At 34.3% G+C, this 27,838-nt stretch overlaps 1 protein-coding gene across 1 annotated transcript in view; it reads left to right on the forward strand.

Annotated features, from left to right (window-relative positions):
* RUNDC3B (RUN domain containing 3B) overlaps positions 1-27,838 on the forward strand; it is a 155,705-nt gene that overhangs the window by 124,187 nt on the left and 3,680 nt on the right. Inside the window, exons 7-8 of the mRNA XM_012643498.1 lie at positions 9,233-9,420; positions 19,067-19,188. Of these exons, the coding sequence (XP_012498952.1) occupies positions 9,233-9,420; positions 19,067-19,188 (310 nt within the window). The remainder of the gene's footprint in view (positions 1-9,232; positions 9,421-19,066; positions 19,189-27,838) is intronic.

The raw sequence follows: 27,838 nt of genomic DNA on the forward strand, positions 1-27,838 counted from the left end.
TGGACATTTTCTCACATAATCACACATAAAATTAGGATAAAATTTTTTATCATCTAATGCTCATCCATAACCAAATTTCCCCAGTTGTCTAAAAAAATATCTTTTTGTTGATTTTTTTCAACCAGATTGAAAGTCATGCATTACAAATAGTTATGTCTCTTAAGCCTCTTAATTTAGAGTAGTTTCTCCAACTTTTAGTTTTCCTACCGTTGTCTATTTGCAGACTTTACCTATAGAATGTCCAGTATTCTAGATTGTTTCATGTGGTTTCTTGTTCTTCTGTACCTGTGCTGTCCAAGATATTAACCACCAGCCACATGTGACTGTTGAGCACTTAAAATGTGGCTAGTCTGAATTGTGATGTGCTTTAAGTGTGAAATATATACCAGATAGTATGAAATAAAGAATTTAAAATATATTAATAACTTTTTATACTAGTTACATGGTAAAATAATATCTTGGATATATTGGGCTAAAGAAGTATGTTATTAAAATTAATTCCAACTGCTTTTTAATGTGGCTGCTAGAAAATTTAAAATTATACATGTGACATATTTCTGCTGGACAGCACTGGTCTCTATACACTCTATTCAAAGTCAGCTAGCTGTATTGGCATTATCTGAGAGCAGATTTTCAGGCCATATCCCAGGCCTACATGATCAGAATCTGTATTTTTTTTTTAAGAAACAGGGTCTTGCTCCATTGCCCAGGCTGGAGTGCAGTAGAGTGAGCATACCTTACTGTAACCTTGAACTTCTGGGCTCAAGTGATCCTTCTGCCTCAGCCTCCCAAGTAGCTGGGAATACAGGTGTACACCACCATGCCTGGCTAACTTTTAAATTTTTTTGTAGAGACAGGGTCTTGCTATGTTGCCCAGGCTGGACTCAAACTCCTGGACTCATGCGATCCTCCTGCCTCAGCCTCCCAAGTAGCTGGGAATACAGGTGTACACCACCATGCCTGGCTAACTTTTAAATTTTTTTGTAGAGACAGGGTCTTGCTATGTTGCCCAGGCTGGACTCAAACTCCTGGACTCATGCGAACCTCCTGCCTTGGCCTCCCAAAGTGCTGGGATTACAGGCATGAACCACTGCTCCTGGCATATAATCTGCATTTTAACAAGAATCCCAGGGGATTGACTGACCTATTAAAGTTGGAGAAGTGCTGCTCTGTGCTGCATATCCTGTAGATTCTCCTAACTCTGGATTAGTGGTTCTCTACTCCGGTTTCACATTAGAATCACCCAAGTAGATTTTTAAAGAAGTTTTTTTTAATAAAAATGAGGATGGCTGACTAAGCCTTACTTCCAGAAATGTTGATTTAACTGGTGAAAGGTGAGACCCAGGCAAGTCTATGTTTAAAAAGCTTCCCACAGCTGGGCGCATTGGCTCACACCTGTAATCCTAGCATTTTGGGAGGCTGAGGCAGGAGGATCACTTGAAGCCAGGATTGTGAACCAGTCTCAGCAGTAGTGAGACCCTGTCTCTACATAGATACATGCATACGTAAATAAATAGCTGGAGTCCCAGGTGTTTCTCATGTGCTGCCAGGGCTGAGAACTACTGCTGTAAGGAGCTGTGTTTCATTTGAGTTTAATTTTTCTGGAAAGAATATTTTATAGATGATGCTGTGTACTTCATATTGTATCATATTGAGAAGCTCACTAGTTGTCCCACTTTTAGTAATTTTAAGATTGAACAGTGGATTCAGGTGGTGACAGCCTGATCTCTCCTTTGTGAAAGTTCCCATCAGTCTTTCATCTAATGGCTTGAACTGTGGCTGAGCATTACCTCCATGAATTGATCAATTAGGGTTTGTAAAATGGTGGTTTCCTAATTGTTATTCCTTCCACACTTATTGGCTGGAATCACCTATAAAGAAGTATTTTCTCTCATCAGGGCTTTTTGGTGGTTACCTTGAAATACTGTTCTTACAGGATATTGTTAATTTTCTGAGTAAGATGCTGATGTCCTACTTCTTTCTAATAGTTACCAATGAAATGAAGATTTCGTTTTTTGTTTTGCTTTCTTGATTTTATATTTTGAACTGGTTTGTCTCTTTTACAATGTGAATTAGCTCATACAAGATTTGTAAATAAAGGGATAATGTCACTGTAGCAAGGAAATCACCTTGATTCACAGGTTGATTTTTCCTAGAGGTTAATGTATCTTTTGGAATCTCTGTGAATACAAAATACACTAATGCAAATACTGCAAGGCACCAGTAGATGGCATTCTCTCACCATACGTGATGCTCATTCACCTTACATTCCACAGGTTCACTTTATCTTACTGGATGGAGGTGTTTGTTCTGTAGTTACTCCATCTTCGTGCATTTTGCCCTCGCCTTCATGGCAAGCCTCAACCCCAGCATCTGAATCCTTCCTTATCAACCTATCAAAGGCTTTTACTTTGTTGTTGTTAAGGTGTAGATTTATTGCAATATTTCTTTACTACATAGGAATTTAACAAATCTTTTTAATTGAGGTTATAATTTTATTAGGATTGTTATGGTTACTGTTTTTCTGTGTGTTTTGGTTAGAAAGTTGAATAGGTTTTGAGTGGTCAGCTCCCTAGCCTAGTCTCCCCATAAGCCCAGTTATTTTCAGTGTGATATTGCAAAGCACTTATTTGTTAGTTTTGTTTGTTCCTGTATTATAGTAGAAATGGCTATATTAATTGTGCTTCTATCACTTACATTTCTTTGTCTTTTTGATAATCAAAAATTGTCCAATTTTTGTCTAATTAAAGCCCCTTCCTGCTGATTCCTTGTGCTTCTAACATGACCCGTTGGTCTTTGATAACTCTCTTGCTTTCTAGCATAAGATATCCCAAGCCCATCTGTATATTGCCGGCCCTACACTTGAATCAGTCATTCCTCCAAGGAGCCAGGGCTTATCTTACATTTAAAATGTCGGGGAATAAAGTGTCATTTGATTGTTTTTGAAGTTCTAAATTACTCATTAATGCCTCTTCTTCTTAAAGGATGATTTCAAGTTAAGTTCTAAAGTATAACCAGGGTTGAAAACCACTGCTGCATTCAGAGACTTGATTAGATTTGGGTGTAACTTTTTGGTCAAGAATATTTTGTAGGTTAAAAGGTACGTAACTTTTAATTTTCGCATACCTGGCTCCTTTTTAGGCGTCTCCTTTCAAAATGTTTTCTTTGAAGGGAAATGATTGTAAAGTTATATAAAGTGAATCTTTATCCTATGACTGTGTCTAAAGTTAAAAAAGAAAACAACCCACATGAATGAAGACATTTTTATGTCAACATTATGAAGAAGTTTGGGTGTTCACAAGCCATATAAGCATTATCCAATTCTCGGAAGCTTTAAATGAATAAAGAAGTATAAATTCTCATTATTCCTCTTTGTATTAAATTGCTTTTATAACTTCTCTGACATTCATTCATTAATTGACAAATATTTATTGAGAAAGTATAGTAAACCAGGCCCAATTCTAGGTGCTGTTGACTTAATAATGAATTAAACACAGTCCTTACCCTCATAGAGTTTATGTTGGGTAGAGGCCAAAGACCAAAAATAAATAGATGGCATCTGAGAGATGGTCCTGGTCCTTTTCCAAAGTAGTGAAGAGAAGCTGGAGGTAGGTAACTCTGTTATTCTGTTATTCTTAAGAGAGTTAGGGGGTAGAGTTTATGGACCATCTTCATCTTTGATGACTTTCCCTTTCTTTGACCTTCAGTGCTCTCTAACTAGTCATTCTGCCCATTAACATAAAATTCTGCATTACTGTAATTATATATTAGGTCCTTTCTTTTCTTTCTTTTTTAACCTAGTTCCTTTATTTTCATGGACAGTATTGCCCAAGACTTCTCAGTGTGTCATGTCACAAATAGTACTGGAGTATATCTGAAAAATTACAACAAATCAGACAAGTGGAAAATAACAAAGGTTTGCTGTAGTGCTGATGCTAGGAATTTTGCTAGACTTACTCTCAAAACTTACTATATAGCCCATGGGATTTAAAGTATAGCCTTACCAAAATTAAAAATTACTTCATGTCATGGACCTTTGGGGTTGCGTAGGAATACTTGGAACCACAGAGGTTAAATTCTTAGGTGCCAAGGGTTATATGTCTTGTACATAACCAACAGACAAAAGTATAACTGCATCATGAGCATCAGCATAGCCTCTGAGGCAAGAAAGAAGCAAAGTAAGGGAGAGAGGATAACTCTCGAGCCTGGAGCCACAAGGTAAAGAATCAAACAAACAAAAGAATACCTTTGAATTGGCTAAGCATTACTATCAAAGTCTAGAGTTTGGATTTCTAGATCTTTTAAAAGATTTTGGAGCATTTGGATTTTCAGATTAGGGATGCTCACCTTGTATACACACTTTATAGAAATAGCACAGTAATGGCGATCCAGGGAAAGCATGACTAAGAAGTTGATATTTGAACAGGACCAAGTGATAGGAAGAGAGGAAGGGTATTTTAGGTAAAGAGAAGAGCACATACAGAATCATGTGAGGAAGATAAATGTAATAACATTTTAAATAAAATATTATTAGAAGCAAATAGTTTTTCTGGGAACATTGAAATATATTTTATTGGGACTATACATTTTTATCTGAGATGAGCCTCTACTAAAAAATTAAAATTCCTCAAATACTCCGCATTATTACAGGAGAGGGTTAAATATATCCTTGATTTCTCATAGTCTTGTGATAAATTCTCACAAATTGAATTTTAGCAAATTACTTAACAGACAACTCAGATGTTGAATGCTATTTTTAAAAGAGATAGTAAATAACAGTGTATTTTTGCTAAATATGTTTTTCCTTAAAAACAATGAGAAATTAACTTCCTTCTAAAAATATATAAAGGGTTCATGCTGAAAAGTCTTTTGTGTTTATAATCGATCCAGAGTTGTCTTATTGTATTGTATTGCATTGTATTGTACTGTACTTGGTCAAGATAATCTAATAATCATAAGAAAAATTATAAACCTAGGTAAAATAGAGTATTGGTGGCAAATTATATATTTATATATGGTTGCAAATTATATATTTAGAAGGTATAGGATCTTTTCAGGGGTTAGCTAGGTTCCACAGAATAAATTGTATTCATTGACTATTTCTGTCATGCCAAGAATGACTTGCATAAGATACTGAGCTATTTTTCCTTTGAAAAATAAAATAGCTCTTTGAACTTTAACTGAAAGCTATACAGTTTTGTTTCAAACTGTTTTGTGGGAGAGCTGGACTCCATCTTTCATTCGAGAAGTTTGTGTTTATAAATCCATAGAATTTTGAATTTATCTATATTCATCAAATACATATTCAGGTCAAGCAATTGAGGTTATATTTAAAGAACTCAATTGACAAATTAATACTGACACACATTTTAACATACTTACATATGAAAAGTCACATTTTACTTTCAAATGATATATTTTTACCTGCTGTGTAAAAGAACTTTATGCAAGAGCAAAACAAGGATCTATTAAGAGAATTCTGCCACAGCCAATTACTGGGAGTGGCAGAATATAATAAGAGGAGAAATTAAACTGTACTTCCTGTACTCCCTGTTCTATGAGGATGTTTATCAATAAAAAATATGACAATCACAGATACTTTTAGATGATTGTTTCTCCACATATTTTAAGTGTATCTGTCACTGCCCACCGGATACATTTTCTTGATATTAGTTGTGAATATATAGCTGTCACTAATCCGTACAGTCTGACTCCATAGCTATTGATCTTAACCTTTATGAGGTGATGTGTGGGAAGTCATCCAGAATCCATATGAAGCATCAAGCTGGTCTACTTTTCATTTAGGGGTCATGTGAATTGTATATTGAGGAGATGCAGCAATATGTTTGCCCAGTTTTGTGGTTTTCTTTGAAGGATCAGCAAAGTTATAAATATTTTAAAGGGCTCCTAATGTTACATTAATCATCTTGCAGTGAATAAATGTAAAACAAGGTGCTGGTCCCAAGTAGCTTATTTGCAAATTAGAAGAACCAGAAAAAAGATTAAATTATTAGAATAATTGATTATTAAATTGCATGAAACTTACTACAAAGCAATACAAGTCGTATCATTGTGGACAGAAGTAGTCTGAAGATCTTCATGAAGGAGGTAGAAAATGAAATGGACCTTTGAAGATGAATAGAATTTGAATTTTTTGAATAATAGTAGGGATATAGTTAATGTTGGGGGAGCAAAGGCAAGGAGATGATAATATTTGCATTATATAAGTAACTTTGAGTTTTTGATATTTTTTCCTAATAGGGTAGCCTTGCAACTCGCCATCTCAGTAGCTCTATTTTAGCATTAGAAGTGTCAGAACCCACCTGATAGTTAGACTTGATAAGGTTATGTCTAGCTTAAAATATGTATAGAGAGGTTCTTTCTGTAATGACTTTTGAGTCACTACATTCATCAAAGTTGAATTATGTTATTTTGAGGGGCCAAATTCCTGAGTAATTCCTATTGAGAATCTGAAGAAAAATTAGCTATCTAGTAATTTAGAGGTAGATACAGGAAAGTTATTAAAATTAGCTGTGATAAATAAATTATTGCTACTTTCTTAGTAAATTAAACAGTTTCCCCCTAGTGTACCTTTCTGTGGAATCATTACCTTAATGAGAGAATGCTAAATTGACTTGCAGATAAGCGACAAGTAGAATCTATCACATATAGAATGATTCAGTTTTTAGATTAGTTAACTGCAGCATTGGTTAGAGTTTTAACTAAAATTAGATGCTAAATATTTTAACTTTTAATTACTACTGATTTAATACCATTAAATAATAGCAATTATTGAGTAATTTAAGGTGAACCCATTTTTAAGCTTGGCCAAATAAGATACAATCATTTTCCACATTAACATCAATTGGGTCACTTTTGAATAAGTTTTCATATTAACGTGTGTATATTTTGCTTGTTTCAAGGTAAGTTCTTTGGTTGCAGGCAACCAAAACCAACTCTTGAGCACAAATAGAATTCATTAGCAAGATATCAGTAACTCACAGAATGAATAGAAAGACTGGAGAAATAGGCCTAGAAAGAGGTAGGCTGAGCTGCTGCAGAGAGGCTGGAAGCAGAAATGGCAGGAGTGTCTCTTTGCTGATAGACTCTGGTCATGGCCCCACTGCTAGAGTGAATAAACTGCTTTGCCTATTTATTATTCTAAATAGTCTCTAATCAAGATTCAAAATACAAGGATGGGGTTTTCAACCAAACTTAATTCACTCGCCTGTCCCATAGTGTACTGGAGGGGCAAAGGAGCCTTACACAAGGATTCTCCAGGAATCTTTCCTCTTCAAGTGCCACAATTTACTGGTTTCACATGCCTCACAAAAGATGGGAAATAAATGCTGTGTGGATGAAAACTACGTCTATTCCATACACTGAAATCTCTTATCTCCTGTTTCAGAGCACCAGGCAGCTGCCCATAGAAAACAATATCATTAGGATTTCTAAAAACAAAAGTCTAAAGATAATACCTTAATTTGTCCTTAGGCAAAAATTCTCCGTGGACAAATGTGTAAAAACTTTTGTGGAATTTCAGTTCTTTCTTCCATTTAAGAAGTGTAGAACTTTATGCTTTCCAGAATATATTTTAACCTGGAGATTGTTCAATTACTTATCATAAACTGAATTCTACCAGTGTCATTTCCTCATAGATGAACATTTGCTTTTCTCACATTCTGCTCTGAATATTTCCTGTGAGCCAGTTATGACATTGGAATTATTTTCCAGTGACCTTCACAATCTAGTGAGTCTACCCCTCAAGAAAGGGAATATGTGACAGAGAAAAATAAACTAAGAGAACACAGATAATGGTAGTTTATTATAGTAGATTCTTAGGCCAATAATTCCTATTTATGCTTTGCACAATTTTTCTGTCAATCTTAAAAAATTTCCATTTACTCTCTTTGTGAAGCTTTACTGTTTCTATTTTTAAAAACGTTAAAGAACCTTAAAAGTCCTTTTAAAAAATTTCATTTCCTTTCCAGTGAAATGAAATTGTGGCAACTAGCCTTAAAGAATATCGTCATGGGATACATTCTCATGACTTTTGCCTATTTTACTTTAGTATTGTGAGATAGAATCTAGTATTTACATCACGTTTCTTTGTGGAAATAGTGGAACAAATATTTTTAAATGTACACAGATACCCTGTAAAATCAGAAATATTCATCTGTAGCCTGTTAGAGACATATAAAATGTGGTTATTCCATCAGTATCATGGTGAACAGCCAGAGGTGGTGTACAGGCTGATTTTCTTTAGTGTGCAGTATTGTGTTGCTGGCACTTCACTGACTCACCTCTCTGTTACCAACAACAGGACTATTGTCTGTGGAAGTTAGTGGCAGGCACATAGTATTACATCCCTGCTGTTTCTGAGTTGATGCCTCAGAGCATTGGTGCACTTAAAGCCATGGATACAGGTTGTTTGAGAATATTTGAGGATGCATGTTGCCGAGATGGCATTTTAAAGCCTTTTAGAGGGAGAATAAGACCTTTAATTTTAAATTATTTTAACCATCAATTCAAATGTTGAATTAGTCTTAATGGCAATGAGGTATTTTTGGTTTGTGAAGTTGAAATTTTGGCAAAAAGCTCATTCTTTTGCAAGTTGTTATTAACAAGTAACAGTTTTATAAACATTGAAGAAAACATGAATTGTTATAATTGCTTCATCCTGTCAAATCATTTCCAGTGGATTATATTGTTCAGTGTACTTGTTCTTGATTTAATTACTTTCATGAAGATTTATTAGTAGTCGCTTCTATCAAAAACAGTTATGGGAATCTCATAGATATTTTATGTTTTTCTACGCTCATTTTTTTATTCACTTTAATTGCTTTTTCTTTACTTGAGTCAAATAACTTTTATAGGTTGTTTCTGAGTTTTGAAACTAGGAAATCATACACATGGAATCTTTATTTTATATTTTAATTGGCCTGATAACCTGTATATTTAAGATGTCACCACTTTTTAGTTAAGATGTAAAATGCCTCTTGGGTCCTTTAGTAATAATCTCTGTGGAAAGATAGGAAGTCCGAATTTCACAAGTAGGGATTTGTTGTAGCCAGCAGAGAAAAAAATGAAAAGTACATATTATAGGAGAAAAAACAGTCATAGGCTCAACCAGCCTTGCTATAGTTCTGTTCACAGTCTATTAACATAACATTTCAAAAAGATGAATTTTGGGGGCCTAAATTGATACCATTGGGTTCCTCTGCCATTGTAGAACATTGAAGACAAAAGCACTCACCATCTTAATATTCACAGGACTGTGCTAAAGAATAATGATTTAAGATCAAGACAAGAGTTAACTGCCCATCTCACCAACCAGTGGCCTTCCCCAGGAGCTCTGGATGTCAATGCCGTTGCCTTGGATACGTTGCTTTACCGAAAACACAATAAACAGTGGTATGAGTAAGTGTAATACTTTTTTTTCCAACTAATTACAAAGTTAGCTGTACCAAAACGTATGGCTGTCCACTTTGGTTTCTCAGTTATTCTTTCTGAATTTATTATTAGCTTAAGCAAAGGTAGGATTTAGGACTACCTGGTCAGGTTAGATTAAGGCAGTAAATCTGTTAAGTTTTGGAGCAGAGGCACTCTAGGGAAGTAAAATATCTGAGAAATTCTTATGCAACATTGTACCAGCTATTTACTTCTTCAGTTAAATCTTCACCCAGTCCTTCAGGTAAATCCATGAGCTTGTGTTTAATGAGCCATCTAGTTTTGAATTCTAGCTTTGGTGTTGTATTTGCCTTAGGACTAATTTTCCTGCTTGTCAGAAAACAAAATTCTGTCTCATGAAAGAATAGAAAGATATTTACTTGTTCTTGGTGAGTCTAAGTTGTGTTCATTTTCAATAAATCGTATTCTTAGAGACTGTAGAAGATATAATCACTCCACCTATGGGAAAAGATCCTTTTCCTATTTCTTTGTCCTAATGTTCAGGATGATTTCATTTAATCATAGTGCTCTAATGTTGAGAGAGCTGCAAAATCTTAGACTATCTTCCTTTAGGTAATCTTCATATTGAAACTTGTAAACTGTATTTCCTTCTTTGGCTTTCAGCCACTTTTTCATCTTAATCATTTTTTCACTCTTTATTTTTATGTCTTTAGCTAATTTTCTAACTATTTTTCCTGATGTCCCTCCCTCCTATCCCCTTTTGTACGCTTTTTCCCTTTCTCTCTCTCCCTTTTCTCTTTTCTTTTTTTTTTTGAGACAGAGTCTCACTGTGTTGCCCGGGCTAGAGTGCCGTGGCGTCAGCCTAGCTCACAGCAACCTCAAACTCCTGGGCTCAAGCGATCCTTCTGCTTAGCCTCCCGAGTAGCTGGCACTACAGGCATGCACCACCATGCCCGGCTAATTTTTTCTATATATTTTTAGTTGTCCGATTAATTTCTTTGTATTTTTAGTAGAGATGGGGTCTCGCTCTTGCTCAGGCTTGTCTCGAACTCCTGAGCTCAAACAATCCGCCTGCCTCAGCCTCCCAGAGTGCTAGGATTATAGGCGTGAGCCACTGCGCCTGGCCTCTTTTCTCTTTTCTTTCTTCTGTCTTTTCCTTCTCTCCTCCTTTTCCCCTTCCCTCTTTTTGTTTCTTTCTCTGTTCTTCTTTTAGAGTCTCTGTTCTTGTTTTTAAATTTCACTAGTAGAATCATGTATTTCTATCTTCGCTTCTTAGGGTATCTTTCACTAGGCAATTAGTAGCCAGACATTTCTACAAGGAGTGTTTTAGCACAGATATACCTTCCACCTGCTTTACTCTGTGGTGTTTTTTGTTTATCAAAGACAGAATTCAAAATAAATTTGACCACTTGTTAAAAGAATTGCTAGGAACTTTAAAGATTTTTTCTTTTTTCATTAATTGTTAGAGATAATTAGTAAAAAGTGAACAGATTACTTACAGAATAAATAAGTACAACTCTCTTCAACATCTACTAAATTCATGCTTCTTAGTATGACTTAAGGTGTTGACTTTGAATATTTCATAGATTGGTATCTAGTTCCCTTATATACCGTTATGAAAGTTGTGAATAAGTAGAGTTTATTTTTTTTTATTCTGGTGTATAATTTTACCTTCCTGTGGCATATTTAACTAATAGAAGAATATTATTTTTGTATTTTTAATTTATGATTGAAAAATTGAATTTATAGCAATACATGGTACACTTACCTTGTCGATATTATAACATATGAGATGCTTCTTCTTTTTTAACTGCAAAAATATTATGAAAATTTTAAATCTTGATAAGTTAAAAGACTGTGCCTTTTTATTTCGATATCCACATTGTCACATTAGATAGTGGGAGGTAAAATATTTTTGCCAGAAGATGTGTACCCTTGCCTTCTACAGAGTTACCTGTTGAGGAGCCAATAAGAAGTCTAAAGTAGAAGATTTATTTCTGGTTTACCTCTGCTTGTGTAATAGTGGCTGGTTTTTACAAAATATGATAGCAGCAACGAAAGTAATTGCAGTCTCAAAAAAGAAGGCAGGGAAGCCATATTTATCTGTTTAGCAGAGATCTAGATACTGTACTTCTTGACTCAGTTATTCCATTAGCTTAAGAAGGGACATCCCTTCCTCCCTAGTATCATCTGTTAATCTGGTCTGTCCTCAGATGCTGGTATTGCTTTTAGATGGCCCTATTTCTAACCGATATACCTGAACAAAAAAGTATGTAGCTGGGGTGTAGTACAGAGACACTGGACCTAGAGTTTAAAGTCAGGACTCATAAATAATCTCTGCTACTTACTTGCTATGTAACTCTGAGAAACACTTCCTCTCCTTACCTTTTTCTTTCTGCACACGTTATCTTGGGCATAGTGCCTAACAGAACTATAAGGATCAAATGAGGTAATAAATATCTGGCACTTAATAGCTTCTTAGTAAATCTTTATTTGTATTCTATATCATCTTTTTTGTTTCTACTCTAATGTATCTTCCATGTTTAGAGAGTGTACACCCACCTAACTTCCCAAGATCTACTTTCTGAACATTATGTAAAATTAAAAAGACCAACTAATCCGCAAAATAAGTAATCCCAGCTGTCTCATGTAAAAACGGAGGCTTTGGATTTTCAGAACAGAGGAGCTTTCTATAAATCATGCTTTCTATAATCATAGCTTTTCATCAGGATCCAATTTTTGCTGCTCTCAAATAAGTTCAACAGATGTTTATTGAGAACCTACAAATTATGAAGGAAGTGGCCAAAGCCTTTTTAATAAGAAACATTACCTCTCCTGATAATTTGGATAAAGGAGCTAAACCTATAAAAAATTACAGTTTTAATGCCAGTAGATGATTTTTCCTGCTAAGGATACGGGATGTCTATAGCTATTTCTAAAAACTGTGTAACTTCATTCTACCAGCTTGCCAAAGACAACTCTAAGAAGAAAGAGTGTTAAAAGAAAAACTGTAGACAAAATAAAATTTATCAGAGATTATTTAATTTAAGCAAAGGATTCATTAATCAGGCTGCACTCAGACCCAGAAGAGGTTCAGAGAGCTCTACCTACCAGTGGAAACAGAAAGCTTTTATAGGCTGAACAGGAATCAAAGTACAGAAATCACCTGATTGGCTACAGCTAATCTACCGTATTTAGGCAAGGTGTAATGAAACATTTACCTTATTTGAGCATGGTATGATGAGTTGGTTGCCTGTGATTGGCTAAATCTTGGCTGTTTGTGACTAGCTAAAACCTGGCTATTTGTTAGAAAAAATACACTCCTGAATTAGGTTTTGGTTTATTTACTTAGTAAGTTATGTTGCAGTTTGTTACTAGAACTCAAAGTAAGGGGGCAGCCTTAGACTAATAGCCTTCTGCTTATTGAATTTAATAAGAGTGCGCTGTTTGATTTAATGAATTTGTTGGTCTTGTTTATATTTCTTACACTGAGCCATTGGATAACTTCTTATGTTGTCGCCTACTCGTGGAAGGATTCCTCTCACGATAGAAGATATTAAATTTATTTCCATTTACTCTATGTTGTTTATAAAACTTTAAAAATATGATTTCTGGGTTATTTTGTGATTTCTTAGACCTGGCACAATTAGCTATGCTGGATTTTAGATCTTTTCCTATATTTCAAATGTGGGAATATCATTTAAAAAAGTTGTTAAAGCATAACAGGTTTACTGTAAAAACTCAACAATAAATAAGCATATAAAACATGTATCCTTAATACACACATAGAATTATTATTTACTTTTCTGTTTCCAATAAGTTCTGTTTTAATATCATTTTTTTTATATATAGTCTAGGTTACCTGAGCTTGTTAGAGAATCCTGATCTGTTATATAATCTTGCTAGATTATTGCCTTCCCCACCCATTCCCATCCCAAAATATTAGATTTGTTGTCACCATATTTATATTTTCTATTTAAGCTTTTTTAGTCTTTTAAATTTATCATTGTCAGCCAGGCACGGTGGCTCATGCCTGTAATCCTAGCACTCTGGGAGGCCGAGGCGGGCGGATTGTTTGAGCTCAGGAGTTCGAAACCAGCCTGAGCAAGAGCGAGACCCCGTCTCTACTAAAAATAGAAAATAAATTAATCAGCCAACTAAAAATATATAGAAAAAATTAGCCGGGCATGGTGGCGCATGCCTGTTGTGCCAGCTACTTGGGAGGCTGAGGCAGAAGGATTGCTTGAGCCCAGGAGTGTGAAGTTGCTGTGAGCTAGGCTAATGCCACAGCACTCACTCTCGGGCAACAGAGTGAGACTTTTCCACAAAAAAAAAAAAAAAAAAAAAATTCATCATTGTCTCCCATTTTGGTTATCATTCAGCTTGCAAAATTATAGAGAATCATGAGCTCATATATGCTTATGATCTAATTTTTTTTATTTCAAAATATTACAGGAGTATAAATGTTTTTGGTTACATGGATAGCTTTTGTTATGCTTGAGTCACGGTTATAAGTGTTCCCATCACCCAGGTAGTGTTCATTGTACCGTTAGGTTGATTATTGCTCTTCCCCCTCCCCTGCTTGATTTCCACTGAGTTTTACTTCCCTCTGTGCACATGTATGCTCACCGGTTAGTTCCAATTTAATAGCGAGTACATGTGGTATTTGTTTTTCCATTCTTTAGATACGTCACTTAGGATAATGGTGTCCAGTTCCATCCAAATTGTTGCAAAGGCCTTAATTCATCCTTATTTATGGCTGAGTAGTATTCCATAATATACATATACCACATTTTGTTAATGTACTCATTAATTGACAGCTAGTTAGGTTGATTCCACATCTTTGCAGTTGTGAATTGTTCTGTAATAAACATTCAAGTGCATGTATCTTTTTGATAAAATGGCTTATTTTTCTTTGGGTAAATACCCAGTAGTGGGATTGCTGGATTGAATTGTAGGTCTACTTTTATATCTTTGAGGAATCTCCATACTGTTTTCCATAGAGGTTGTACTAATTTGCAGTCCCACCAACCAGCAGTCTCCAACTGTTTTGGCACCAGGGACTGGTTTCGTGGAAGACAATTTTTCCATGCACTGGAGCAGGGGGGATGGTTTTGGGATGATTCAAGCACATTACGTTTCTTGTGCACTTTATTTCTATTATTATTAGTCACTTGCCACTCACAGATAGGGCTTTGATATGAGTCTGCAAACAACTGATTTATTATGGTCTCTGTGCAGTCAAACCTCTCTGCTAATGAATCTGTTTGCAGCTGCTCCCCAGCACTAGCATCACCACCTCAGCTCCACCTCAGATCATCAGGCATTAGATTCTCATAAGGAGTACGTAACCTAGATCCCTCACATACAGTTGATAGTAGAGTTCACACTTCTATAAATCTAATGCCACTGCTGATCTGACAGGAGGCAGAGTTCAGGTGGTGATGCAAGTGATGGGGAGTGGCTGTAAATACAGAGGAAGCTTCGCTCACTCTCCTGCTACTCACTTCCTGCTGTGTGGCCTGGTTCCTAAAAGGCCATGGACTAGTACCAGTCCACAGTCCAGGGGTTGGGGACCACAGCCACCAACACAGTGTATAAGGTTCCTTTCTCTCTGCATCCACGCCAGCATTTGTTGTTTTTGGACTTTTTAATAAAAGCCATTATAACTGGGGTAAGGTGATATCTCATTGTGATTTTAATTTGCATTTCCCTGATGATTAGAGATGTTGAGTATTTTTTCATATGTCTAACTCTAATATTTTGGCTTTTAATTTTTCTTAATGACTTTCACTTCAGATGTATTCAGAGTTCTCCTTTCTATGTGTGTGTTTCAAACATTTTTCGAGTAGGAGTCCCTAAAGCACTGAGGCTGCAAAAGTCTTTTACAGCTTGTAAATTGGACATTGACCTGACTCACATATATCCTTCCCTATCAGGCTTTCCTTGCATCCTTCTGTTAATTTTAGTAGATTAAGAAACTATAGATATTCAGCTATTGCAAATGATTATTTTGTTCCTTAGACATATTTCTATGAATATAAACCAAGAATAAAAAGTATATCTCAATCTCCATGTAAATTCATGTATGCATTGTATATATATTTGTTTTTATTTTCTACATGTGGATAATGCTTGCCTCTTTCTACGCATCACACTCTTTGTTGCCAAGTGACTACCAAATAATGTTAATTATTATTGACCTCAACACATCTATTGGGCAAATAAATGATATAGACTACACATATAATTACTTCTAATCATTGATGTACAATGTAAGATTTTAGAAAAATTGATTAATAAGTGAATTCAGGCCTGTTGCTCAGTTTTCTTGTAATTTGCCTTTGTTTGGTACCCTATCTCATGTATAGGAGTTTGTATTTGAGTGGTTTAAAAATGTTTAAGTAGGCCAAGCATGGTGGCTCATGCCTGTAATCCTAGAACTCTGGGAAGCCAAGGTGGGAGGATTGCTTGAGGTGAGGAGTTTGAGACCAGACTGAGTAAGCGAGACCCCGTCTCTACCAAAAATAGAAGAACCCAGACAGGTGTGGTGGCATGTCCCTGTAGTCCCAGTTACTCGAGATGCTGAGGCAGGAGGATCCCTTGAGCTCAGGAGTTTGAGGTTGCAGTGAGCTATGATGATGCCCCTGCACTCTACTGAGGGTGACAGAGAGAGACACTCTCTCTCAAAAAAAGAAAGTTTAAATAGTTAGATATTGAATGTAGTAGATTTTATTATATGCCAAATGCCCATGACATATGTCATAATTCCTACAAGTTTAATTTAAATTATATGTAACAATGGAATGACATAAACTATAGATATTTTTCAGAATGCATGATTCTATCTTGGGTTTTTATTTTGATTAAGCTAGTGGGGTATTTTCAAAATTCTATTCTGAGAAATAGTAATAGCTGTTAATCAGATTGATTTGTCTGGTGGGTTCCATTTAAGTCTTATAGTGTGATGTTACTGAGGCTAGAATTCTAAAATAGGACTTAGTCTTGACCTTTTCAAGACAGAACTCCCATAGATAGTTTACTTCATGACAAAAACAGGATGTTTGTCAGATGGAGCTACCAGTCACATCGGAAATCAGGTAAGAACATGGAAGCCAAACCCATTCTTTGCCATTACTGAAAGTAACTGAAGTAGTTCTCTTTTGGATGGTAGGTTTGTAGTCATTTTTATGTAAAGATGATGTTATTCTTAATATCTTACAAATAAGGTACTGATTTTGGGGTTGGAATTTTCATTATGGCTTCACAATATCATTGTCTAGCAAATTCTATTTATTTCTACATTTGTTAGCTTTTGGTTGTCTATATACTCAGGAATTGTCCACTAACTGTGACAAATTAAAGGGTAGAAAGGTTCCAATATCTCTTTGTATTTGGAAGTGTGATATTCTAAAAAGAGCTTCAGTAGGTCATGCAGAAAGCTCATTTCGTGTTGCCATATCAGGGGCTACTTTTACAGAATTTCTTCCCTCTAGTGAGTGGCAGTCCTTGAGATTATTGGAAATGTGTGTTGTCAAACTCTCAGTGCTCACTTAACACTACTCAAATGAATTTTATGTCTTTTTGCATCTGGGTATTTTGTTTGAAATATTTCTATATATAAATTTTTAAATCTAAAAATATTAAATTTTTTATAATGAAAAATTAGTGTCAGAAACTCATCTTAAGCCATCATGCAACTTAAAAAGTAAGCCTTATACCTACTGGGCACAGAAAAATACCTTGGAAAAGAAATTTATTTATAGGTTTGGAATGTATTACTAAAAAAAAGAAAGAAATTTATCTATAACTGCTATTTAAATTCCAATGTCCTTGCTTTCCTCTGCAGCTAAAGAAATAAGATTTTAATGAAAATCAAGTGAAATCTTCAGTGATATGATTAAATATAGTATAGTTTATGTGGTCCATCTTAACAAACAAGGCTGTTCTTGGAGAAATATTTCTAATAAAGTAGGAAGCCAAATCCTTACTTCCTATATTGGAGAGGAAATAGCATAGTCATTAAGGAGACAGAATTAGAGTCAGACTGCCAGGTTTAAATCTCATCTCTTTGTGCCCTAGTTTCCTCTGCTATAAAGTGGAGGTAGTAATAATTCCAACTTCTTAGGGTAGTTGTGAGGATTAAATAAGTTCATTATATATAAAATATATGGAACAGTACCTAGATGTAAGTGCTATATAAATTTAGGTATCATTTTTTATTACATATCACGTAGCTCATATAAGTGTTATCTGTTGTAATTATCAGAGTGTCCTTCAACAGTAGAATTTCCTGCTACTTAAAAATTATAATTAAGGACTTCTATACTCTCAACATTTGAAAAGTCATCACATTATAAAGTGAGAACACTGTTTGCATTGTAAGCTAGTGAAGTTATTTCATCACCTCATTCTTCATTTCTTAGAAAAACATTTTCCAGTTTTATATATCCTCTCACTATGAAATCCTATAAAATCATAATAAAATTGATGGAGAATAAGTACAAAAGCAATTAAAAATAACTACTGTTTTGGTAAACACTGGGCTCTGCCTTTTTTTTTTTTAATGGTCAATCTAATTTTAGTAAATGAATATTTCCACCCTACCTTTCTCCTCATTTTGGGTGGTATCCTGATAAACATAAAACAGAAACTGGACATAAGTATTCCAACCATATTTAACATAATGTGTTTTTGATAAGTCTGTTACTAAGTCTATCCTGTATGTATGAAGAGAGAGAACTATGAACTAGATCACTGAAAATATATGTGCTTTCCTATAAAACTTATCATAAAACATATTTCTAGGAAATATTTCTAGGAAATTAGATGGAGTTTGGCTACCTTGGGAAGTAGATGCTGAACTTGGAAAACACATTCCTTTTCCTAGGTCATTTATATTTGGAAATAATAATGAACTCTGTTCTCTTATGTGAAATGTGAATAACACCAAAGCTCCATATATCTTTTGAGTTGGTTTCATCTTGAAGAACCAAATATGAGGAAAGGTTAATAACAAGATTTCATTAACTTTCTGCTTATAACTGAATTTATTCCCTATTATATATCTCACTTTTTAATGAGCTTAATAGAAAATGGGCCTCAAAACAGCAAATAGATGAGGAAGGAAAGGTTAATAATCTTGATGGTATAATAATACAAACAGGTATTTTATTACCCAGTATTTTTTAAAATTCTGAATTAAAGGAATTTGTAATACATTTTTTGTTATATAATAATATCAAGGCATTGAAAAATTCCAAAATGCTTAAGCAACACTAGGTCATTATTCTTAATGTCAATTTTGTTTCTGTATTAAGAGTAACCTGCAGACTTTCTGTTCTTTGAAAATAGGTAGTAATGAGAGGTTCCCATTTCTTAAGAATATGGATAATCAAAAATCGGCATGAGGATTTTGTTTTGGCAAATTATTTCTCTTTTCTCCTTTTCAGTGGATTAAACAGATATACCTCCAAAGAGGGTAGAGGGAAAAGTGTAATGGAGATCATATTGAAGCCAAGACTATGAAGCAAAAGGGAGAATGTTGGGGAGAAAATAACCAGAGAGTCAACAAATTGAAAATTATTAAAGAATCTCTCTATAAATTCTTCTTTGGCAGAAGAAATTCAAGTAGTATTTCACCCTTATTTTACAGGAAAAGTTATCAAAGTCTTGACCAGTTATCAGCAGAAGTTAGCCTTTCTCAGACTTCACTGGATCCAAGCCAGTCACAAGAAGGAGACGTAAAACAAAACACATTAAATTTAATCAGTGAAGGTAAGAACAAAAGTCTATTTGAAAGTTACTCTTTTCTGCACTGTCTATATTTTGGTTGCAGAGGATTGCCAGAGAATAACGTAACATCTCTGTAAAGCATACTAGAAATTCAGCTGCCATTATGATTCAAAATGGTGCACCCTTGTTTCTTTCTTTCTCATGTGCTTGTGGCTAACCTCAAAAGACTTGTCTGTAATCTTTACCTTTGTTTCCTCACTTTCTGGACTCTTTTACCCACTCCAATTTGGCTTTTGTATTGATCAACCACTACCATGTTGCAGAAAACTGCAGATGTCATACACTATTAAACTTCTCAGCAGCTTTTGATATAACTACTTCTTTGTTCTTGAGTCACTTTTTGTACCTGATTATTTTTTTGAGTTCTCTGAATAACTTCAGGACCAAACATAAAAGTGTATTATTTTTTCCTATTACCACTTTCAGATGTGCATTATCAGCCTTTCTTCCCATTAGGTTGCATCTTCCTGAACAACATCTTGGTCCAACTCCATAACTTTTCAGGCTATTTTCAATAATATGGTCCCATTTCAGTTTGTAAGACTCAACCTATTCAGTTTTAAACTTCAGTAGCCTAGTTAATTCAAAGCTCTTTTCTTTCCCTCCCCCAGCATAGGCTAGAGCTGGGGAAGAAAGATAACTCTTTACCTTGGAAACCTGCATTCCCCTAATGCCTCCAGTTTTTTCCCTGCCTTTTCTATTGCAAAATAGTAAGACCATAGGCATTACCCTAGATTCTACTCCTTCTCCTTACAATTACATTGAATTCATCTACAAGTCCTGTCAGCTCTCCATACAAAACATGCTATGTATAAAGACTTATTATCTTCTCTATTACTACCACCCTAGTCTCAGCCACCTGCAGCAAGTCTATTGGCTGGACTGCAGCCACAGCTTTTCCATTGGTCTTTCATCTCCCATTCTTGCCCCTTCACAGTCCATTCTCCACATAGTAATCAGTGATCTTTTAAAACATAAATCAGAAAATATAACCTTGCTTAAAACTCCCCAGTGGCTTTCAATGGCAATTAGAATAAAATCCAAACTGCTTATCATGGTCTCCTGCATGATCTTCTCTTTATCAGCTTCTGCCTCATTTCATACCATTATTTTCCTTGTTCTATATACCCCCGCAAACTGACCTTCTAACCATTCCTTCAGGCTGGTTCCTGCCATGACTATCTTTGTACTTGCTTTTCCCACTGCTCTGAAACTTCATTCTTAAGATCTTTGTAGGTAGACTTTATCACATCTGCGTTCAAATGTCATCTTTCTAAGAAGCTTTCACTGCCATACCTTAAATAGCTATCCCCATCTCCACCCCATCCCATACTCTATTATATTGCCATGCATTCTGATTCTTGTCTGTACCCCCACCTTTGAAATGTAAACTTCATGAGGTTAGAGATCTTATCCATCATTTTCACCAGTGTATTACTGGTATTACTAGAGTGTGATACAAAACAGGCAACTATTAAATATTTGTTGATAGAATAAGTATATAATCAATGAAGGTCATAGAATATGAGGAGTAAATTAAAAATTAAGTTAACCAGAAGTCTTAAGCACTGTGAATGTCATGTCGAACTGAATTTCTACTTTCTTTAAGTTGGTTGTTGAAACATTCTTCAAAGGGCCTTAGTAATATTTTAATAGATAGTTTTTTTGGATAAATCCAATAGTAAATTGGATTCAGTGTCATAATCTAGAATATGTATATATTTTTTTTAAAAACTAATTCATACTATGGGTTTATTTATGATGACTCTTTATCTAAAAGACACATTTATTTAGGATTTTAATCTAATTTCTTATTTTAATATCAACAGGATAAGAGTAATAATGAACAATTTGATACTATAAAAACAAATATATTGGGTTTAAGAATTCAAGGTTAAATAACAGATTAAAAGTTACTTGCAGAATTTCCACACCCAAATACCTAATAAAATGAATTTAAAAAGTAAAAATTAGCCAAAAATTCACCAACTGCAACCCAAAAAGAAAGAAAGAGGGTTACATAATAAACATAATAGACTAAAAGTACTGGTGATCAGGAAAGAAACATTCTCATGATGAGTTGGTGAGATTCCTAGAATTCTCAATATCCCCCAATCTGGCTTAAAAAAAAAACAACAAACCCCAAAAACTAAGGAATTTTGGATAGCTGAGGTAATGGCAGTGATACAAATTTGAATAAAAATATTCTATAAAAATATAATAAAGAACAAGAAGAAATAAAACCATAGAAAACCCAAGCTCTCAGCATAACTAGAAGATACTAAATAAACAAACTTCAAATTGCCTGTGAATAGAAAAATAAACACCAAATTCAAGGAGGCTCTCTTTGCTCCCTTTCATAAGCAAATGGGCTCAGGCAAAACTAAACTGTGCAAAAGAAAGAACTGGGATGTTAGTGGCAGGCCTAAGTTGAGCAAAAATCACCTCCAGAAAGAGAAAGTCAACCTTAAATGTAAAAATATGAAAAAAGTGTCCTGGTAGAATGGACATGTAGGATGCAAAGAAGCAGTATTAAAACAGTAAACTGAAAACTAGAAAAGAGCTAAAAGAAAGAGAGTGATCTATTTTGGAAACCACATAGTGGGGAGGGAAAAAAGTAAAAGAGAAAAGATTAGGATTGTGTAAAAAAAAAAAAAGAAAAGAATAATTAAATGGAAAGATACACATTCTTTTCACCCATAGCACACTTCTCCCTCAATTAAAGCCATACACTAAGGAACTCATACTTTGGTACACTGATAGAAAAGGACGCTCTTGAATTAAAAATTTCATAAACATCCAAATCAAACAGACTTGTCCACAGAAAGAAGAGCAAACACTGTCCATACAAAAATATTATTTTTTTAAATCGCATAAAATTGCGAAAAATAATTCAGCTGATGAAACAATAGTGAAGTAAAGCAATAGTGAAGCAGGAAAAAAATTAATACAACCATAGGCTGGGCGTGGTGGCTCACGCTTGTGCAATCCTAGCACTCTGGGCGGCTGAAGCGGGAGGATCGCTTGAGCCTCGGAGTTCGAGACCAGCCTGAGCAAGAGTGAGACCCTGTCTCTACAAAAAATAGAAAAATTTGGGCTTGGTGGCGCACGCCTCTAGAACCAGCTACTCAAGAGGCTGAGGCAGGTGGGTTGCTTGAGCCCAGGAGTTTGAGGTTACAGTGAGCTAAGATGACGACACTGCACTCTAGCCCAGGTGACAGAGTGAGACTCTTGTCTCCAAAAAAAAAAAAAAAAAATTAATACAGCCATATGAATAAATTATATTTCCCAGCTCAAAATACTAGAAACAGAACAATAAAGTAACCAAAAACACAAAGAAGGAAATAATAAAGATAGAATTGTAAATAAATGAGATAGAGAATAGAAAAACAGTACATCTAATTAAGAAATCAAGAAACCTGGTTTTTTTAATCAACAAACAATAGACATAGCTAATTACAAAAGGGAGAAAGCACAAATAAAAATAAGAACTGACAAGGGGAAACAATCATTGAAAAAGAAGTTGTTTAAAAATCACAACAGACTGTCAAGTACTTTGAAGACTTCTATGCAAATGAATTTGAAAACCTAGATGAAATGGATAGTTTACTGTGTAAACACACTTTACCAAAATTATATCCATTAGAGATAAAAAGCTTAAACAGGCCAATTTCCAAAAAAAAAAAATAGAGAAAGTTATTAAAATGGCCAGACTCACCTGTTTTATCAGGGGAACTCTTTCTAATCGTCAAAGACCAAATATTCCCAATGCTTCGTAAATTATTATTCCAAAACATGGAAAATGAAGGAAAATTTTATAATTATTTTAGGAAATAGGTATAACCTGATAAATACAGTAGGAAAATAAAAAATTATAGATCATTATCACCTATGGATATTGATATAAAATTTCTAAATAATGTAATAGTGAACAGAGTCTAGCAACACATAAAGAAAATGATACACCACGACCAGGTGGATTTATTCCAGGAATGTGAGGTTCAATAGTGTAATTCAATAATAGGAAACTCATTAATGTAATACACCATATTAATATATCTGAGATAGAAGAGGCTGTCTACACAGATGCCAAAAAGCCTTGGACAGAGCTCAATACTTGTGTGATAAAAACATTCGAGAAAAAAAGTTTGAAGAATACTTTCTTTATATGAATGTGTGTATGTCTTTTTCCTAAAGGTAGCATCTTACTTAAAGGGGAAACACTTATATCAGGAACAAAGTAAAATACCCATTGTTTCCACCAATATTTAACATTTTCCAGAGATATTAATGTATTTAGAGAAGAAACTTCAAGTAGAGACATGAGAATCGGATTTTTGCAGATGATTCCATGAACCTGAAAAACACTAGACAAATAACTTAGAGGGTAGTACTATAAAAGGAGCAGATATAAAATTATCATATAGAAATCAGCAGCCTTTACATGCACAAACAATAACCAGTGAGATAATCTAATGGTAGGGGAAAAACAAATTAAACAGCAAAGAGAAGATAAAATACTTAGACTTTGCACATTTCTTGTTAAATTTGTTCCTGTATAAGGAAAACTATAAATCATTTTTAAGAGACACAAAATTAGACTTGAGCAAATTGAAAGAAATACTTTGTTACTTTTCCCTAAATTATTTTAAAATTAACACAATCCTACATATGCTTTTACTTTCTAATTCAGTAATCACACACCTAGGAATTTACTTATACTTAAGTACATCTTAAGTAAAAAAATATGTGTGCACATGGTTATGCTCACTTACTATTCCTTCATATCGTGTACTTTTTCTTGAATGCTTATCATATTTTAAAGAATTTCCATAGCTACCCCTTTTTTAAAATCTAACTTTTTATTTTGTGATGATTATAGATTCACATGTAATTGTAAGAAATAATACTGAGGAGGGTACTGGGTGTACCCTTAACCCAGTTTACCTCAGTGGTAACATCTTTCAAGCCATGATCTTGAAATTAATACAGTTTACTGATTTCATTCAGATTTACATGTACTCGAAGTGTAGTTTTATGCCATTTAAGCACACATGTTAATTTGTGTATACACCACCACAGTCAAGGTGCAGAATAGTTCCACTGCCACAAGGATCCCCTGTGCTGCCCTTTTGTAACCACACCCACAAACTTGCCAGCCATACCTGGTATCTTCCCATCTTTATTCCGTGGCAAAAAGTAATCTTTTCCTCATTACTATAATTTTGTCGCTTCAAGACTGCTATATAAATCATACCATATGTATAAGACTGCTCTCTCTATATAGTGTGTGTGTGTGTGTGTGTGTGTGTGTGTATAGTTTAGACATATAGTATATAGACTATTGGGATTGGCTTTTTCCACTCAGCGTATTTCACTTGAGATCTTTCCAAGTAGTTGTATCTGTCAATAGTTCATTCTTTTTTTTTGCTAAAAGTATTCCATGGTGTGGATGTACTATAGTTCTGTTTTGTTTTGAACAGTTTACATGTTGAAAGACATTTGGGTTGTTTCCAGTTTGGGGCTATAAATTGCTATGAAAATTCCTTTACGGAGTTTTGTGTAAACATAAATCTTCATTTCTCTGGGATAAATACCCAGGGGTACAGTTGCTGGGGTATATGAGAAACTGCCAAACTGGTTTTCAGAGTAACTGTGCCATTTTGCATTCTTACTAGCAATGTCTTCACATCCATGTCAACATTTACTGTTGCCACTATTTTTTATTTTAGCCATTTCTGATAGGAATATACATAGTGATATCTCATTGTGGTTTTAATTTGCATTTCATTGATGGATAATGATGTTGAACATCTTTTCACATCCTTATTTGCTATCTGTGTCCTTTTCAGTGAAGTCTCTCTTCAGGTCTTTTACTTATTTTCTAATTAGGTCACTTATTTTGTTTGCTATTGAGATTTGAGAGTAAAATTGATGCTTGTAGTTGAAAAAAGCTCAAACACAATAGGTAAAACAATAAATGTTTTTTATACTCTCTAGGCTTAGAGTAATCTTTGAAAAAAACACTAACTCTTGAGGTAAACAAATCCTTTTGGAAGTTCAATATTTTTTTATTGTCTTTTTCTTATATTGAATTCCAGTTAAAATGAACACTTTTTATTAAAAGATAGTCATGATATCCCAATTTTGCAATATTGTTTCTGTTTTTCTTTCTGTATGTAAGCTAGATGATAGTATCTTTTAAATTTGTTGTGTGCTTTACTGCCTTGATTAAATTCTTTATAATGAACATGCCTTTACAAGTATAATAGATGGTTTTTTCCTTCTTTTTTAAAAAAAAAACAAAACTGGAAGCCAAAATATGTCAAGATGTTAAAAATGGTTAATTTTGGTAGTGGAAGTGTAAATGTTACTTTTACATACCTTATGCTGTTAATATTTTTATTAACATCTCCATCTGATGAGTCTTAAGAAATGGAGATTTGTTACTTATAACTTGAAAAAAATAGCAATTTATGTATTCTAAAATTTGGGTTAAGCAGAAAAGCAGTAGTTTTTTCTTATGCCTTTTAATAGTTCCAAAACTTACATTCCTCAAGGACATATTTAAATAAATATTGTAGTAAAAAGGGATAAAACAAAAAGCAACTCTATATTCTTCCTGATTGTTAAATAAAATTTCAGAATTTAAATGTACTGTAATCATTGATAGAAAAAATTGAGAATTATCATTTTTTTTCAAGAAGCATTTATTAAACCCATCATATGTAACAGGTATTATGCTAGTTACTGCATTTCATCAAATCTAAGCCCTGGGTTTTAAGAGACATCATTATTTTATATACCACTAAAAACGAAAAAAAATACCAACAATTAAACAATGGCACATTTCCATATCTTTTAACATTTTTATATTTATTTAAAGAGATCTTGACTTTCTTTAACATTTTTTATTTAAATATAATTCTCATAACATAAAAAGTGACATTTTGAAGCATACAATTCAGTGGTGATTAGAATATTCACAATTTTGTATAACCATCACCACTAATTCCCTAACATTGCCATCACCCCCCCAAAAAAGAAGCCCTGTACCTATTAGTACTCAATTGCAATTCCCCCTCCCCTATCTCCTGGCAACTGCTAATCCACTTTCTGTCTCTTTGGATTTGTCTGTTCTGGATATTTCATATAATGGAGTCATATAATATGTAGCTTTTTAAAAAATATGTGGGTTTTTTTGACTTAGCATGTTTTCAAGGTTCATTCACATGGTAACATGTATCAGTGCTCCATTTCTTGTTATGGCTGAATAATATTCCATTGTATGGATATGCCGTAGTTTGCCTATCTGTTCATCAGTTGGGCATTTGGTTGTTTCTACTTTTTGGCTATTACGAATAATGCTGCTGTGAAGCTTCAAGTACAAGTTTTTGTGTGAACATATATTTTTATTTTTCTTGGGTATATACCTAGGCATGGAATTGGCTGGATCATGTGTTTGACCATTTGAGGAACTGCCAACCTGTTTCCCAAAGTGGCTGCACCACTTTACAATCCTACCAGCAATGTATGAGGGTTTCAATTTCTCTACACCCTTACCAACAGTTGTTATTGTCTGACTTTTTGATTATAGCCATCTTAGTGGTGTGAAGTAGTATCTCATTGTGGTCTTGATTTGCTTTGCGTTTCCCTAATGAGTAATGATGTTGAGCATCTTCTCATGTGCTTTTGGCCATTTGTATATCATCTTTGGAGAAATGTTCATTCAAATCCTTTGACCATTTCAAAATCACATTGTCTTTTTTATTGATGAGGTGTATAATAATTCTTTATGTACACTCTGGATACCACATCCTTATAAAATATGTGAATTGCAAATATTTTCTCCCATGCTGAGTGATATTTTTTCACTTTCTTACTAGTGTCCCTTGACTCTCAAAATTTTTAATTTTGATAAAGACCCATTTATCTATTTTTTCTTTCAGTTGCTTGTGCTTTTGGTATCATATCTAAGAAACTGTTGCCTTATATAGGAGTCATGCAGATTTATACCTATGTTTCCTTCTAAGAGTTTTATAGTTTTAGCTTTTATATTTATAGGTCTTTGATCCATTTCGAGTTAATGCTTTTGTGTGTGGATATGTAGTTGTTCCATGTCATTTGCTGAAAAGATTATTTTCCCCCATTAAATGGTCTTGAAATCCTGTTGAAATCCATTGATCGTACATATATGGACTTATTTCTGGATTCTCCATTTTTTTCGTTTTTCCTCTTACCAAGTTGTGATTTAATGGATTCTCAATTCTGTTCCATTGGTCTATGGGTTTATGCCATTACCACACTATCCTTATGCCAGAACCACATTGTTTTGATTGCTTTAGCTTTGTAGTTAGTTTTGACGTCAGGTTGAATCCTACAACTTTGTTGTATTCAAGATTGTTTGTGCTCTTTGGGGTCCTTTGCTTTTCCATGTGAATTCTAGAATCAGCTCGTCATTTCTGAAAAAAGGGCAGTTGGAATTTTGATGGGGATTGCATTGAATCTACAGATATTTGGGGAGTATTTCTATTTTAACAATATCGTCTTCTAATCCTTGGAAAGAGAGGATGCTTTTCCATTTATTTAGATCTTCTTTAATTTCAACAGTATTTTACAGTTTTCAGTGTAC

This window comes from Propithecus coquereli, unplaced genomic scaffold, assembly GCF_000956105.1.
Source record: "Propithecus coquereli isolate 6110/MARCELLA unplaced genomic scaffold, Pcoq_1.0 Scaffold199, whole genome shotgun sequence".
Classification (NCBI taxonomy): Eukaryota; Metazoa; Chordata; class Mammalia; order Primates; family Indriidae; genus Propithecus; species Propithecus coquereli.